Below are 17628 nucleotides of genomic sequence, written 5' to 3'. Positions count from 1 at the left end.
TTTTTTTGGTTTCCTATGAAGACCTTAAAGTGGGGTGCTCCTCAGAGATATGTGTGGAATGAAGCATTTCAAGCCCTTTTTGTTTTTCAAAGAGTTGGTAAGTAAAGTCTTGGATACTGTATCATTATAATATGATTGGAATTTTCTACTTTGTTGCTAAATGAATGTCTAATCCTTTGTTCTAGTCACTGTATTCACCTGTATTTAATGAAGCTAAATATAATTTAGGCAAAGTTCAACCAAGCCAATGCAGTGGTTTTGCCTGGGATATTTGGGGGGACTGTATTGAGGTTTGCAGGGGCATAATGCCATGCACTGTACTTCTGCTCAAGTTGCTTTTTGGCTTGCCTGCTGCTTTTCCCTCCCTCCCATATTTTGTGGTAAGTAAACAATCATTCCACACACTGGTTTGCTCATTGATGTGATTACAGCTGCCTGGGAGGTAGACTGTAGCTTCAGTTGGTTGTCATGGTGACCTTCTTGCAGCTGAGGAGAATTTTGCCTCCTATCTTGCAACCTTTACAGCACCTACCCTCAAATATATTGACATTGTGTTTTAAATATCCACTTGGTATTTTTCTTTTTTGGCATTTAGATCTTCTTGAACTTTTATGTGTCTTAATGTTTAGGAGATATCCTCATCTCGTAAAGGCACACTCAATTGTCCTTTCCGAAATTCAGCAGGGAACTGGGGCGAGTTTCAAGTTTAAACTAATCGATAAACTGACACTACCACATGAAAGATCATGTTGAGATTGGTCATTTGGCCAAGTATGGTGCTTTTAGGGTGAACAGAGACCAAGTTATGGACCTTGAAACATGGTTCAAAATCCATACAAACGTCTCTAATTTTGACAAAGCGTCCCCCAAAACCATATAAACTTTTTTTTACCAGTTTAGTGACAACTGTAAAATCCCGTCATGTACCTACAATTTGAAAAAAGCTGCAATGAAAATCGCTATGTTTGCCCATTTTAAAGAGTATCACGGAAATCATAAAAATTTTAAGAGTTTATATGGTTTTTGGGGACGCTGTATCAAAATTAGAGACGCCTGTATGGATTTTAAACCATGTTTCAAGGTACATAACTTGGTCTCTGTTCACCCTAAAAGCACCATACTTGGCGAAATGACCAATCTCAACATGGTCTTTCATGTGATAGTGTCAGTTTATCGATTAGTTAAAACTTGAAACTCGCCCCAGTTCCCTGCTGAATTTCGGAAAGTTTTTACTGTTTAGTAAGAACCATTTTGTATCCTCTCAGAATGGCTGTTAACTCAAAAGGAGTGGAAAATTCTTCAGATAATCATGCATGTGTATAGGGAAGATATCATTGAAGTCACCTATTGTCATTAGTGTGCCAAACAGTCAGCCTCATTGGTTCTCGAAACAAAGGGTCTTTTGTTCCTCTGGCTGGCAAATTTGCATAACAAGAGCACCGTTTGTAAACAGATATCTTCCCTATTCCCGAACTCTTGTTTTTTAGCCTCTCCGTGATTTTTAGTTTTCTTTCCACCATTCCTAATTACAGGAGCTGTTTTATACTACTACTTTTATAAAAGGACCGCTCTACGATTAGGCGACCCAAGATTTTATAAGGACTCACAGTGGTTGCGAGAAGAATTTGCAAGGAGTCGTTAAATTATCTGGACATTTTAATGCTTGAAATATAGTTCTTCGTATAAACAATCTTATCTCAAGAACCCCATTTTGGGGAATGATGTGCTACCTGGCATCATCCAGAACTTCACGAGAATATCAAATGGATCTTTTCTGTTTTTGGGAGCTCATCATCAGAAGCTACTGGCTGCCACCTCTCTCTGACATTTTGCGTCTATCCGGAAAGAAACCATACTTGGCTGGAAACCTGTTTTAAACAAGGCTGGCCTGAAGAAGAGGTATTGGAATTGTACATTTTGTAGCCTCCTGTGTGCTTCTAGTGAGCGCACATCATTCGGTAACTTACCCGCTCAAACCTGTATAGCAATAACCATGACGATAATTTCCTAGGCGTGTCTGCCTAGTGGAAGCATCAAAGAGCATTCTTTTGCAATTCAGCGGTTTGTTTTCATCTGAGTCAGTAGACAGATTTAGCATCACAAACGTCGGCTTGCCGTTTCTTTTTTTATGCTTACCTGTCAAATTTTGCAAGTTTCGATGAAGCTGTTTCGTGACTCAACAGAGAGGCAACGTGAATTCACAAAGAAAGTTGCGGTAAGGAGTCAGTTATGCACGATCTGTAACCGTGAAACCTATTTTTTCCTTGTTTGACTGATCGGAAAATGGTTTGGGGGTTCCTTTTTTTCCACGAAAAACTTGTTATGCAAAAGAAAAACGAGGAGATAATTCCACGTATACGACAATCGCGAAAATAGGGAGTTTAAAGACGGTGCCTACAAATTCAAAGATACTGTTTCCCTTGTTTATGATTATGCAGGAAATGTAGATCTCAGCAAGTGTCATTGAAATCGAGGTAATTCGTGAATATTTGTGAAAAGCTTTAAAATACAAAGTAATGTATGGGGTTCTTTCTCAACGATAATTAATCAAAAATGTTTGTAAAAAGCTTTAATACAAAGCAATGTATGGCGTTCTTTTGCAAATTGAAGCTTAATTATCTCTAAAAAAAGCATGGTTACCCCCAATTTTCTTTTTGGATACCAAGAGTACTTTCTAAGATCCACTTTCTCCGGATAGCTTTAAACTGCGCAAAAATATCCCTGTATTAGTAAGCATCACCGATAGGAAACCTGAGTATCTCGAGATGCGCAGAACGTATGCGCAATAACAATAGTAGGCACCATCTTTAAGCAAGGACGTTGGCAACGTTAACTAAAACGTCACTCCAAAATATAATTAGAACTTGACGCTATCGCAAGTATTTCGCGATTTCTCCGTCTTGCTTACGTGGTACAATACGGGGAACCTATCCTGTAACTGGTGGATACGAACGGTTTTAACGTCAAAACGGAAAAAGAATGGTTCATTGTTTTTTGCCCACGTTGTCGTCAAAATAAGGACACCTTAAGGTCTACGATGGCGACGGTCGACGAAAATGTCAATAAGTCTTTCGCGATTATTCAGAATCGTTCGCGTCCTACAATATGGGCGAAGTATCCTAAAAATAATTGGTACGAGCGGTTTCAGAGTGAAAAGAGAGAATGAAAGATTCTCTGTTGCATGCTCACGCTGTCGTCAAAACATCAAATTTGGTGATTTCACGTCGTCGTTATGCAGAGGACCGCTAAGATACTTGCTAAAATCCGTGCTGCACGTGCAGCAAGATTTTTTACTCTATTTTAACCAATGATATTATTGAATCGAAAATATTGTTTTCTTGCTCTGGAATCATGGTTTTAAATTTTAAATTTTGGTTTCTGTACTCAGAGATTTTAATTGCGCTCTGAATGCAAAAAAAAATATATTTTTTTAAGTGCATATGACACAATTTTTTTTATTAGCTTGTTCAAAAGATCTTTCAAAATGATGAAGAACGGCGTTTATTTTATTGTGATAGCACTCTGTGCAAATTAGAGGACTTGTGACGTCACCTAGTGGACACCAATTGAATTAAAATCACAAAATATGGAATATCTTTGAAAATATTAAGTCTGCAGGGTTGAAATTTTGCACGGTTGATGTGTTGCCAGAACTACACATTGTGATACTGGTTATGATGTCACCATAGCAACATACTCGTTACCAGACCTAACAGACTTCTTTGTGTTTGTGCTGTGTAATGTCCATATTCGCTCACATCCCTAATGTGTTGACTTCACGTTGTTGCATTGTGGAGTACGGCAAAGAAATGCACGGAAATTCGTGCTGCATGTGCAGCACGAGTGTTTTCCTCTTTTAACCAATAATATTCTTGCTTTGTGGCGTTGGCGTTGCCGTAGACGTCGTGTTTGCTACCCACTAGGGAGTTTAAGAAAAAGCAGTAATATTATTGGTTAAGAGGACCAAAATGATCGTGCGGCACGCCTTTTTGAACGATTCTCTCCTCTACTTGTAAAAGTACTAACGTGAAATGACCAAAGTAAAGGTTTTGACGACAACGTGGACAAACTACAGTAAATCTTTCAGGCTCACTCTTGACTTCAAATCCGTCCGTACCAATCCAGTTATAGGACACTTGGCCCAAATTGTGCAATATAAACAAGATGAAATAATCATAAAATACTAAGAATAGCTCAAATTTATATTTTGAAGTGACGTTTTCGTCGCCGTAGTAGAAGCGGCAACCGGCAAACGCGAAAAAAGAAGTGAAAATCACGGTCACGTGGTTACTTTTTCCGTTCTTGTTTCAATAGTAATCACGCAAAAGTTGTTGCCATGCGTCGTGGTTGGCTGAAAAATCTTGCGCCACTTTTTGCTTTAAAGAAGAAAAAACAAAACTATTTGCGTCGCCTAATTGCATTTTCGTGTAATTTGCGCGTAATTCTGATTGGCTCTTACATCTGTCGTTTGAGTAACGTCTTTGCTGTTGATGTTAGGTAGGCTCACATTACTACCCGGCGTATCCAAATGATGAAATCGATAATCGATGACCAATCGATGGCGGAGATTCTTGTGGTTATCGATTTTCAATAACAATCGATAGAAAAATTGATATCGATCGGTATTGAGTGGTTGCAGATTTCACCACGTTTCAAAATCTTCTTTAATTCCCCTCTTCTTGTTAGCAGTAAGCCCTTCACCGACGTTCACCTCAAAACAGCAAAGAGGATAGCCTTTGACAATGCACCTTATATTCAGTAAAGCCTCTTCCCGGACTTCTTGCATAGACATAATGACATGGAAAGGCAATGTGGACGGGCAAGGGGGTAATTTGAGTACATGTGCAACAGGGTGTATATTCTTTTCGTTTAAGACTGGGTCTGAATTTTTTTTTCCAATTTCGTCCCCAGGGCCTCATAAAAATGGCGGATGATCGGACAGGTAGCGTGCGTGACGTCTGTTCGAATAGGCCATTTCCGAGTTCAAGTCTGCCTCTTCAAAGCGAGTCTAAGTGCGAAGTTTTTGTGATGGTAATTAGTTCTACTTTATATTTGAATGAAATCTAATTTTCATAACAAAAACTTCGCACTTAGACTCGCTTTGCAGATGAGGCAGGCCAGAACTCGGAAATGGCCTATTTGTTGCGCCAATCGATAGCAATCGATGAACGGTTTTTGTGTGGTTATCGATTGACCGATACCAATAAACTAATTTTATCGATTGATATCGACTGATCGATTGGTTTTCCGATCGTCGGTTTCCATCGATTGGATACGTAGGGATTATTGTCAACCGGTTGACGCTCTTAAGGAATTTTATCTGGCTTGCTCACACTTGTATATAGGTATAGATAATATTACAGGAGCTCTTCAAGCGCTGTTCAGCGCTATTTCTAGCAACCCAGCTCTGGTTGAAAACAATGGAAAACAAGTGATCGTTTTCAAATTTGAGAGCCCCATACACGAAAACAGTGCGCTTTTTAATTGTATATAAATGAACTCATGTTTTGCAAGGGTCTCGTTTTTGTTTACGAAATTTTCTCTCACGGGCTGCTGTGACCAAGAAATCAATTCTTCTTTTTCTTTGGATTTCAAACCTATTGTAAATGAACACAAACTGAGTCAAGTTTTAAGCCTTGAATTAAAAAAAAGCAACCTGTTTATTTTAACTGGAATTTTCCTATTTAAGGGTCCCACATAACTAACTTTAAAATATTGAGAGAGCTGGATCGAGGGCAATCTCGTTCGCAGAGCCTCCGTTACCCTTGTCCAGCAGAACGGGCGCGGGAGGCTCTGGAATAATCCAAAACCGGAAGCAGAAAACTCTGGTTCCGGTTAAATAACTGCGCGTGCGTGAGGGGAGACGGTTGGAAATCAATAAGGAAATCAATAAGGAAATCAACAATGGAGTTCACCTTGCCATGACAGCGCTTACTTTTCACTCGCGAGACCGTACACATGAGTATAAACACATCTCCTAATACACTCGAAGCTTTTAAACTGCGGAGAATAAACAATAACGAGATACATTTTATCAATCAAAACAGATTTCAGCATCTGGTGTCACGCAAGTGAAAATTGCTATATTTTCAAAAACGAAAACGTAAACTGGTAAGTTGTAAAATGATTTAGTTCTAGATCATCTTCGACCTCGTGTAGATAAAAATTCACAGGAAAGCACGATTTTCGAGTTTAGACTGAAAGTGGCAGGAAATGAAACCGTTTTTCAACAGCCAATCAAATATGGCCTTTTCTTGGATCTAACCAGAGTCTCTCTTTCCCGACAACTGGTTAAGGGAACGATGACTCTGGGAACGAGATTGGATCGAGGAGAAAATGACGTCGAAGACATGCATGTGTACGCACTTGAGTTAATATGCAGCACGCGAGTTTCGGGCTTTCAGAGTTTTGCATATATAATAGGCTGTATTTAAACGCTGAAGAATTAAGCTATTCACTACTTGCAAAAAATCCCATAATACGCCTCTTTTACCCCCCAAAAATCTGCATAGGCATTGTTTTCGACTTCTCTTGGGACATTTTCATGTCCCAGGAGAAATTGCTAACAATGGTTATGCAAACTGAGTTTTGTGGGTAATAGAGGTGTATTATGGGATTGTGCAAGTGGTGAATGAGTAAATGACGTCACTTTTACCTAGAACCAACCCTCTGGGGAGGTTGCCGATGTACTACTGAGTTAGGATTTCGACTTGGATTTTCGAGTTGGTCAGTGTAAAATGCAGACTTAGATTCTAATCTAACTGTTGAGAAAGCCCAAACTCTTTAGAAGTGCCAACAGCTAAGCCTAAATATTTTTTTATGCCAAATTAGGTCTAAGGTTTGCATTTTAAAGGGTTTGGGCTTTTTCGACAGTTACATTATAACCTTAGTCTGCATTTTACCGATGGTCTGCATTTTACACCGACCAACTCGAAATTCTGTCTCGTAAATTACTCTGTCTCCCCTTTGAGCTCCAGTCGGTCACCATGAAAACAGCGAAGGAAACGGCCGAGCAACCAACACGCACAACTACAAAGCACGTGACAATTCGGGGAATTTTTACCGCTTTTACGCGATGTCGAGGCATGACAGATTCACATTCACATCAGATCGAGGTGATAAACCCGTCGTCCAGCCACTCCAAGATGCCATCCAAACCCAGAAATCGCATGGCATCACGATAACATATTCGGGGCATTCGTAAAACGACACAATTAGAATGCGTCCTCCTTCGTCGGAACTCAATGGTATTAAAATGGCGGCCGTTTTCGGCAAAGCTGGGTTATCAATAAAATTATTCCCGCAGATTTGTGGGCCTTAGAGCTCCTTTCTTCTATTAAACAGAGACTTTTCACTCAGTGATTAGTGAAATTGTTTTTGATAGACTCAGAGCACTGCTTTCTAAAGACCCAGGAGAGTTACGGAGAGAATTCAGCACAGCAGTTGAGACGCCATATGCACTCGTGTAGTTCAATCTCGAAAAATTATGAAAAGAACAAGATCTCAACAGTCAGTATATTGCATAGCAATGCAAACAAGAGGCTACGGGTACCCTAAAAATAAAGATAATAATAGAACGAGATTTCTCATAAAAACCTTTAGAAAAATATCTACGTGGAAAATATTAAAACTGAGAGTAGATCACGAGATTATTACATAATGTTGTAAAAGCTAAGCAAAATGTATTTACGTGTATTTGCGCGAATTAAAATGTAAAATTTGAGAAATCCAGCTTTGATTTAAACAGTTGAGCAGACCTTCCAACTCTCACGCATTTTGCGTGAGACACACGCATTTGATATATTTCTCACGCCCACACGCATAGACACCACTTTCTCACGCTGTCATGCATGTAGTTTCCCAATGGAATAAATGTGCCCATTATGTCCCTGTAAAATACCGTAAAATATTCACGTGTAAGGACGATAGTATATATAGAACCGAAATTGTCAATGCCAGTTAGTTGTGACTAAGCTACAATAAAGAAAAGTTGAAAATTTAGATAACAATGGCCGAAACTTCGAGTAGTTCCGGCCGAAAGAGAGCAAAAGTTGATGGTCCTTTAGCTAGTTCGTCTGCTTCTTCGCTTAAATTTGACGGTGCTGCACGATTTAGAATTTTGTAAATCTTTCTGAAAATGCAGAAAATCGCATTTCAGGGACTCAAATTTTCAAAATTTTTCCGGGGGGGCATGCCCCCGGACCCCGCTAGGTGACTGCCTGCCATTGGCAGGCAGTAGCCCGCCTTCGGCGGGCTATTGTGCCCAATCTCACTCATTTTCAAAACAGAAAGTTGGAAGGTCTGCAGTTGAGTGTCATGGCATACGTGAATAATTGATCTATGGCATGAGACAGGTCCGATTCATGTAAATATTAAAAAGAATGGGACCCAAAATTGATCCCTGGGGGATATCGTTCATTTAAGGGCCTGTTTATAATTATGGTCTCGGGTACCCGAGACAACCCTTCCCCCGAGTTACCCTGGGCGAGATATTTTTCCATTCATTTGTTTTAAAAATACATGAAGTGGGCGAGACAACTGACTCGGGGAGGCGAGTTGTCTCGCCTCGGCAGGTAGGCGAGACAACTTTTTCCCATGTAAACAGTTTGACTTGACCACCCGAGACGAGACAGCAAAATCTTAAATGCACACGCATAAAATAAAAATCAAAGAAGCAACAATTTGGGAGCTTATACATGTTTTTAGCGTTTACTTTCAAAAGAAAGGTTTTTTCCCGCCAAAATTCTCACCGCTGTCAACGGAAACTCTTGATTCATAAACAGCCTTTTATTTAAACTACATATTATTGCTGCGTTAAGATAGTCAGTCCATTTGCTGAAGGTAAAAACGCAACTATACTTAATAAAAACGAACTACAAAGAAAGAAAGGCAAATGATGATACGCAGTTTTTGAAGATGCGTCACGCAATTCTCATACAGACGCTCGGTAAAGTTGTCTCGGGAGGAGGGCTGTCTCGCGTAATTTTCACTCCATCTGACACGTTGTTGTCGGTCACTTAAATAATTCTTAACGAGACTGATACAGAACTTTTGCGTCTCAACCGTAATCTTCAAGCTTTTTGTCAAAAAGATCACGAGAGAGGGTGTCAGACTCTTTGACATGAACACCAAACTAATAACTTTGTGATTAGAATTGTTGAGTTAAGGGTCTGTTCACTTTGCGATGAAAGCGCCTACTTCTCACTCGTAAGATAAGATACATGTGTATGAACATATCTCCTAATGTACTTGAAAGGCTCAAACTGCTGAGATTCGAAGGGATAGACATTTTTTCCAATCAACTTGTAGCTTTGTATCGTGGTGTCACGCAACTTGACGATTCGGAAATTTAAACGAAAGACGTCACGGAACTTGCAATTTGATGACGTCACCGTGAAAACCATCTTGAGCTTCTTTTTTGTACTTCAACATCCTCTTCCCCCCCTCCACCCAGGCAAACCACGGGCATTTGCGGGCATTTGCGGGCATTTGAACTTGTAACCCAATCGCTCACAAATGCTATACCTCTTCCTTTAAACCGTCTTTCATCTCGTCCAAACACGTGCTTTATGGCTGTTAGCGACTTCGGCTCCCGAAAAATAATCATTTGAGACCTGACTCTTCTGGTTCAATTTTCCCCACCCCACGCAGGCAAAGGTCAAATTCCCCACTCCCCGGGGCACAGAAGATAGTCAAATTCCGGGGTTTTGCCTGGGAAGGGGGGAGGTTGAAGTTTCCATTTGATCGGCGCATCATTGTTGCATAAATTAAATTTGGTCAAGAATGTAAAAAGTCATCTAAATGTGAAGTGGATAAGTTTAAAGAAATATTGTTGGCTTCAGCCAAATTAACTTGTTTTTACACAAGTGTGAGGTGTTCGGTTCCTTCTCTGAGTTTGATAAACCCATATCCAACCAGAAAAAGTTACCAGAGCATTTGCCATTTGGTTTCAGTGTTCTACGTAACATCACAGTTAGTAAAATATTAGAAATACGGCTCACTTTGATATCCGAGGGCGAAAGATGCAATTGTTGTCGAAGTCCATTATTCGTCTCTTTTAAAATTCCAGATATTCATTTTTCACCGCCTTTGTTGTTTATCGAATTGACGTTCCATTCTTGAGCTCCATAAGGGTATATTTTGTTTCAAATATGCAATAAAACACTATTCGCGTTACATCGGCTTCGCCGCCATTGCTTGTACTCTGTCCACCATATAAAATCTACATATTTCTACTACCCCCTGAAATCTACCAAGGATACGCGCAGAAGACTCTAGGCACAAATTAAAGACAATACTTAGCAGGGGAGTGACAGAAAAGACCCTATTGCGCAACTTTTCCGATTTCCGACGGAGGAGAAAAAAAGGACAAATGCTACTCGTTTTTCGACTGGATTGCCATATCATGATGGCAACCCAGTAATTTGCGATGGATTGCACTCTCTTGTCGCCAACGCACAAGGAGTTCTACGTGATGACAGAAAGCCAGAGGAAATTAAAGTGTTGCAGCTCGACACGCCATGGCCATAACACAATTTTCAACTCATTTTCCAAACACCGATTTGAGTCTAATTTAGCCAGTGGTAATGGCTACTTTTTCGTGTTCTTGGGCAATTAGGCGGAAAAGCAGGAAGGCGGATGTGATTTTCCATTACATGGCTGAAATTAGGCTATCAACCTGCTATCATCAGGGACGACAATCAAGGAGACTAAAATCTATCATAAATCTTCGGTCCTCACGCAAATGCCTACAGCAAATCGAAGTTTGCCATTTCTGGGAAATGTCATAACCGCAGCCCGGAAAGCCGATCAAAGCAGTTCAGTGTCGCGCCATATGGCTTCATAGTCATCTAAGCGTCGCTGAGAGTTTGCACTGACGGAAAAGGTACGTTTTTAGTACATCCATATAATGATTAAACTGAATGGTGAATTCAGAGCTCGTATCTGAAGATGAGGAATGATTGGAGCATTTTTTTTAAAAATGTCCTCACATACGGCTTGTTTTGTCAGCTAAATGGCGAAACTGAAGATACTTTCAGGACGGCCTTCTTTTTTATTCACTGACATCTGAGAAACAAAGTCCTTTTCTGCATATTAAACATTTCAGTTTTTACTAGGATGAGAAAATTTTGCTCAAACGGAAGAATTATTGCTCCAGAAAGATTTAGAACGAGATGAAATTAATTTATGGCAGAATTTTCCCTCAGAGCACAAATTAAGTTTTTATTTTTCAGGTGGTTAAATTTCTTTTCTTTCTCCTCTTTAACAAATGGACTATGTCTTAATCGCGCTGTTTTGCAGCAATTCAGATCGCTTCTGGCTTGGCTTTTGCACATTATGCTGGCAATTTTTCGAGCATAGTGAGGCAAAAGCATTAAGTATAATTCGAGCATTTTAATGGCATTTTCACTCAAAGAAAATATTATTCAGGTAAAATGAAAGTAAAAATTTTGTTTTACGACAAAATCGACAAGAACAATGTAATCCTTAGAAGATTACACTGGACCATCACAGTCACTCATGTTGCTGAGTACAAGAACAAAGACTAACTTTCCGTCACTTAAATCAAATCATATCAAATACCATATACTGTTAACTTATTATACTACAATTGTGTTGCACATATATATTACGTTTTGTGTAGCTGAGCCTTTAGTTGTGTTGAAATGTTGAAATTAAAAACATTCAAATTTCAAAAACAGCCTTATCCCGAGCCTGTGTATGATTAACAATTATTCCATGAGCGCGCGTTGGATATGAGATGGTAAATAGCCAACGAGGCGCATAGCGCCGAGTTGGCTATAACCAGTCTCATATCCAACAAGTTCGAATGGAATAATCGTTTTATGAAATTCCTTAAACTCCAAAACATTGGAAGAACGAAAAAAGCGAGAAAATCCTAGCGAAATGAAAACAAATTGATGAAGGGTTATTTATTGTGTAATGCCTAGGCCTTGTGGTCAGACAGACGCAGGCTCATCACAAAAAACATTTCTTACTTTTCGCGTACTTCTAAACGTCAATTGATCCAAACGTTCCAAAAAAAGCGTGTTTTTTGCTTTATTCAGAGAGAAATTTCGCTTTCCGGCGAAAAAAAGTTTAGCTTAACAATGGTTAGGGCAATCATTTGTCATATAAGGTCAAACGAAGGTATAAGAGCTGATAACCGAGATTGAGTAAACCAATCAGAGCATGAGAAATGCATTAACCGAGGTTATTTTTACATGAGTTCAGGCGATAACCCTTACTTGAAATTTTAATAATGAGCATTATTGAATGCAGGCCTAGTCTATCATGCATGCTTTGATGTGACTTCTTGAATATAAGACCAAATGTCAATTTAATTAGGGACTCAGATTAAGTGACAACAGAACATCATTTTATGACAGTGCTTTTGCAAGGAACAATGTATTAAAGTCATACATTTGAACTGCGGGACTAAATGAAAGTAAGTTTTGAGATCATGGCATGCAGTTATGAACGCTACTTAAGCAGTCACGAAAGGAAAGCCTAAAAAATTCACGCTTCAACGGGATTCCAACCCATGACCTCTGCGATACTGGCTTGATATCTCAATAGGCTAATTTCGATATATTAAAATTCAATCCTAAACAAAAGGCATCATCTCGAGGCTCTGGGGAATAAATTGTGCTCCGTTTGTTGTTTTCACGGTTGACTACTATTTTGACAGTTGCCATGGTAATGCAGATCAGTAATAAGGGAGGGACTGGATGAAGTAAAATCACTCTACACTGACTGTGCTGCTGTGCGGTTCTTGTGTTTGCTCAAGTTTTATTTAGTATCTATTACTTATATGAGTGTTACTGTGTAGTACAAGTTTTCAACCCCTCTCCCTCGAGGTTGTTTGTAATGCCTGACGCTGCAATCGGGAGGGATCATGTTTCCTCCCAAAGGGGAGTTTTTCCTGGCGGGCAGCAAGCAGTAAGCTATAATGTGACAAGCAATGTTAACTGATTACTGTTTTTCAATAAAAACGGGGCTGTTGTTCAACACAGGCTGGGCTAAGTATTAACCCAGTGCAGCAGTCAGTTCCCTATTTACAAATGAATAGTCATCTGATTCACGGTGTTGGTTCAAATGGAGAATTAGAGAAAAATGAGTTTATTCCCCAGAGCCTCGAGATGATGCCTTTTGTTTAGGACTGAATTTTAATACATCGAAAGTGGGTTATTGTGCAGCAACAAAATTGACAACAGATTCGAGGTTCATAGGAATAATTAGCATTTTGTTTGTACAAAACAAAGTAAAATGCTAAATATTCCCCTGAAGCTGGACTCTGCTCTTTTGTTGCTGCACAACTCGAAACTCGCCCCGGAGCAACAGCACCAGTATCGCAGAGCTCATGGATTCGAATCTCGTTCAAGCGTGAATTTTTCAGGCTTTAATTTCCACCGTTACTGCTAAAGTAGCGTTCATAACTGCGATTATCTCAGTGCTATTGCATTCAGCTGTTTCAGTGGGGCCCTGATTTCAAGAAATTGGGTGATACAAGAGTGACATCTTTCAGTGAATATTGCAATTCATCCATCTTCTCTCGCATGTATAGGCAACAAAGATTCCGAGTGTGAACTCAGCGAAAACGAGACAAATAGAAGAAGATCATGACAGTTCACTGAGAGAAAACAAACACTTTAAGTACAATGAAAACCGGGAGTAATGACACGATCGGCGAAATCTTGCCGCTAAATGTCACCACCTTACGCTACATCGAAACCATTCTGTACTTTTCCATATCTTCAACTGGAACAGCAGCAAATGTCATGCTACTTTACGTACTATTGTGTCAGAATAGCCTGAAAGTTGGCGAATATCTCATTTTGAACTTAGCCATCACAGACTTAGCAACTTGCACCATAAGTATTCCATTTGATGTAGCCGAACATCTTGCAGGGGGATTCTATTTTGGTTCGACCCTCTGTTTTCTTGTTTATCCATTACAAACGATTCTTATGGCTGTTTCAGTTATCACATTGCTTTCCATGAGTCTTGAACGCCGTCGCATTGTCATTGAAACATTCCGTCCAAGAATTCTGCCGAAGAAGGCAAAGCTTACAATATGTATCTCTTGGATCGTTCCTATCACGGCTGTAATACCATATGCCTTCGTCTTACGTCTTGATGGAGCCAACTGTCTGGAAAAATGGGATCAACAATGGCACGTCAAACTCTTCACGCTAACTTATTTTGCCATATTTTTCGTCTTTCCACTCTCTGTTATTGCTTCGTGTTATCTTGTGGCTGGCAAAAAACTTCGAGATGAGCTCAAAAGGTTGCCGAAATTGCTCGAAGGTTCTGAACGCTCGAGATCTGAATACATTAAAAAACGGACTCTGCAAAGGCGAAAGGTAACAAAGGTGTTTGTTAATGCGGTTTTGGCTTTTTTCTTCTGCATGCTTCCAACACATCTAGTTTGGATATGGCATGATTTTTTTGAAGGGCGAGAGAGCAGGCACTTCAAAGATATATTGACCTTTGCCAATGTTTCCATGTATTTAAACAGTGTATTGAACCCATTTATTTTCCGAAATGTTCCAGGCAAATCTCTCACTCACTTGATGGCTTGCTGTTGCAAGGTGTTTGTCCAAACGCGAAGTCGCTCTCCAGAGCTTGAAATGGAAAGAGAGAATACCATAAGAGTGACGCGACAATCATACATTGGCACAAACCAAAGTTGTCAAGAACTAAACGGCTTTCTAGTTAACTACGAAACAAATGTCTGACAGGGAAAGCCAAGTAAGAAGTATCAAAAGCTGATTGGTCACGTTGATCAGTGCTGACTTCAACAAATTTAAAGTCCCTTGCAATGAACAATCTGTTTGTTGCTGTCTATTGTTGCTGTTTGTAGCTGTCTCCGCTTACTTCTAACTAGAGAAGAGGTTGGGAGTGAAATTTATCGTTACCTCAAAGGATATTATTGAGATAATCTCCTGCAAAAGTTTGCAAAGGCAACAGCAATGATAAATCAGGTGGTGTGGGTGCCACAGGCATCCCATGGAAGAAGTATTTGTTTGCAGTCTCTCTCGTCTACCACGCAGTGCCGTAGTCGCCTGGAAGATCTTTCACATCTCTCCAACAAAAATGTCCCTTGAGCTCGATGATAAATGGCAGACAACGAGACCAACAATCAGGTCAAGAAGCAAGTTTATGTTTAACAACGAACTATTAAGTGATGTCAGTTTTGTTGTTTCCGTTCAACTCCACGATAGTGAAAACAAGAAATGCAAAAAGGTTATTCACGCTCACAAGTTTGTCCTAGCGATAAGTAGTCCTGTATTTTTTTCCATGTTCTTTGGCGACCTGGCAGAAACGTCGCACTCGATTGCTCTTCCAGACTGCGAGTATGACAGTTTGCTTGAGCTGTTTCGCTTTCTGTATTGTGACGAAGTCAGGTTGAACGAGGACAATGTGATGCAAGTTTTGTATTTAGCCAAGAAGTACATTGTCCCATCGCTGGCCGAGAGATGCACCGAGTTCTTGGAAAAAGTGGTGAGTATATCGAATGTGTTTTGTGTCATGACTCACGCTGAAAGTTATGGAGAACAAGCGCTTGTGGAGCAGTGTTGGAGGATGATCGACAGACAAACAGAGGCTGTAGTGAAAACAGAGGGTTTTAAAACTATAGGGAGATCCTTACTGGAAGCCCTTGTCGTTAGAGATACGCTCAACATCAAAGAAGTGGATTTGTTTAAAGCAGTAGACAAGTGGGCAACAAATGAATGTGAGAGATTGAGATTGATGGCAGATGGTACGATGAAGAGGTCAGTTCTGGGAGATAAGGTTGTCCAAGCAATTCGTTTTCCAGTCATGGCGCGTGGAGATTTCAACAAATGCGTGCTCAGCTGTAAGATATTAACACCACAGGAGGCCTTCAGTATGGTGGAGTATTACAACTCAGTTTCAAGCTCTCCAGTGGAATTCTCACAAGTAAAGAGGAGTGGCCTTCACCAACGTTGTAGTCGATTTCAGTCAGTGGTATTAGAAAGAGGGGTTTCATTTCAGTCATACCGTCGAGACTGCATCTATATTTCTGTAGACCGAGACATCACCTTGCATGGAGTCTGCTTGTTTGGTAGTCAAAACAGGGTTTACTCTGCAACATTAACATTGAAAGATTCCATAAGTCATTCAGTTGTGGCTAGCAAAACAGGAGATTATACATCCTCGCAGATGGAGTTGGGGGAAGGAGAGATAACTGGCAGTTTTTATGGCTTTGACGTCCACTTTGACAGCCCAGTTTCTATAAAGAAAGGCATTTGGTATCACTTGAAAGCTTGCATCGATGGTCCGATCATATGGCATGGAAGGTCTGGTGTCTTCTCTATGCAGTGTCCTGGTGTGAAATTTAGCTTCAAATCTCATAGGGGCCATTTTCCAACCAATGTTAGCCAAGGACAGTTCCCTCAGTTTCTTTTTAGCTTTGAGTAAGAGGTTTAGCTAATATGAGAATATCAAATTGTTTTATTAGAAGACAGCTGTATGCAAAAGGCTGTACAGTCATATATAGTACTCTAGCTTTTTGTCATTTCAAATTTAAGTGAAATGTGACCCACCAATGTCACGATCATCATACATTGCAAAAATTTTATCAGTAAAGAGGAATTGCACCTTTAAGAGCTATCTGAAAAAAGACATAAAGGTCTGTATGAAAATATTATTGAAACCAAAAGAGCACACCTGGCTTGGTATTTGTGAATGTAAATTAAATTTTTCCATATAATTATAACTAACATATGTCAGCTCAAAGAAGCATCAGATTAAATTTCAAAACATTAATTTTAACATATTATTTTGAATTTTATACCTGACCGTTAATTCTATATACCGTATATATATTTTTTTCATCGGCTTTCTTCAGTTTTTCTTCCCACAGTTTGAGGGATTTTTTTTCATTATTTACTTAGAACTGAAACATCTAGTTAATTTTGTTGTGGTAGTAGTGAATAATGGAAAAGTGCTGCACCTGTGCAGTTTGAAACTTAACACAATGATCAATACAACAGGAACATATTTCATGTCAGCGAGGTTTTAATTACAGTGCGAGGAGCCTTACCGTGGCCACCTAACAAAGTTTTGTGAATTTGATTGACAGTCATGCCTCCTTGCAAAGTTTACACAGTTGTAAGTTGAACACCGTTGCATGTGTTGTTGAGTTGACGTATTTACAGCTAATTGTCAAATGCAAAAGTTTGTTGGGTGGCCACAGTAAGGCGCATTGCACTGTAATGTACACAAATCAATAATAAAGAAATCCATTATAATGGTATGTTCTCTGGTTGACATTCTTGGTTCTTTTTTTTTTTAAGTGCCCCTGTGATAAAAAAAATCACTTCCTTTTTTCCTTCAGATTTTGAAAGTGTGTTTGCTTTGAGTTTAAAGGGGCTAGGTCATGTACTATTTTAGGTAATTTTGTTTAATTTTGTTAATTATGAGCTCTAAACATCAAATTGGCAGAGTAAGAGTCTTTCATTTGCAAAATCACGGCCACATAACAACAGAGAATTATTTTCCAGCTGTGTAAATGACATTTTGATATAGACTGATATAAATTTGAAAAAAGGTGGGCCAATGTTTTTCAAATTTACCCAAATTCAATCCATTTCAATCCTC

The 17628-nt window shown here is 39.5% G+C and overlaps 3 protein-coding genes across 4 annotated transcripts in view; all 3 read left to right on the top strand.

The window, feature by feature from the left end:
• LOC138043185 (transmembrane protein 138-like) overlaps positions 1-5663 on the top strand; it is a 21341-nt gene extending 15678 nt beyond the window's left edge. The window contains exons 3-5 of one of the 2 annotated variants that reach the window (XR_011131196.1): positions 22-97; positions 1533-1899; positions 4912-5663. Coding sequence is in view for 1 of the 2 variants with exons in the window: in XM_068889331.1 (XP_068745432.1) it covers positions 22-97; positions 1533-1642 (186 nt within the window). In the remaining variant the exon portion in view is untranslated. Of the gene's footprint in view, positions 1-21; positions 98-1532 lie in introns of both variants that reach the window. The other variant, XM_068889331.1, reaches the window with a different exon arrangement.
• A 5541-nt stretch (positions 5664-11204) lies between these two features.
• LOC138043184 (neuropeptide receptor npr-1-like) lies at positions 11205-17284 on the top strand. The gene has a single exon (XM_068889330.1). The coding sequence runs from the start codon at positions 13662-13664 to the stop codon at positions 14739-14741; it is 1080 nt and encodes a 359-aa protein (XP_068745431.1). The 5' UTR covers positions 11205-13661; the 3' UTR covers positions 14742-17284.
• Positions 15013-17284, top strand: LOC138043183 (BTB/POZ domain-containing protein 6-like). The gene has a single exon (XM_068889329.1). The coding sequence runs from the start codon at positions 15013-15015 to the stop codon at positions 16444-16446; it is 1434 nt and encodes a 477-aa protein (XP_068745430.1). The 3' UTR covers positions 16447-17284.
• Positions 17285-17628: the final 344 nt, after the last annotated feature.

Source organism: Montipora capricornis, chromosome 3, assembly GCF_036669925.1.
Source record: "Montipora capricornis isolate CH-2021 chromosome 3, ASM3666992v2, whole genome shotgun sequence".
Taxonomy (NCBI): Eukaryota; Metazoa; Cnidaria; class Anthozoa; order Scleractinia; family Acroporidae; genus Montipora; species Montipora capricornis.
Note: the sequence above shows the minus strand (reverse complement) of the source record. Positions and strands in the feature narration are given on the sequence as shown.

What these genes read in the sequence shown, in the direction of transcription:
- LOC138043184 (XM_068889330.1), top strand. Translation starts at nt 13,662, where the DNA reads ATGAAAACCGGGAGTAATGACACGATCGGCGAAATCTTGCCGCTAAAT.
- LOC138043183 (XM_068889329.1), top strand. Translation starts at nt 15,013, where the DNA reads ATGGAAGAAGTATTTGTTTGCAGTCTCTCTCGTCTACCACGCAGTGCC.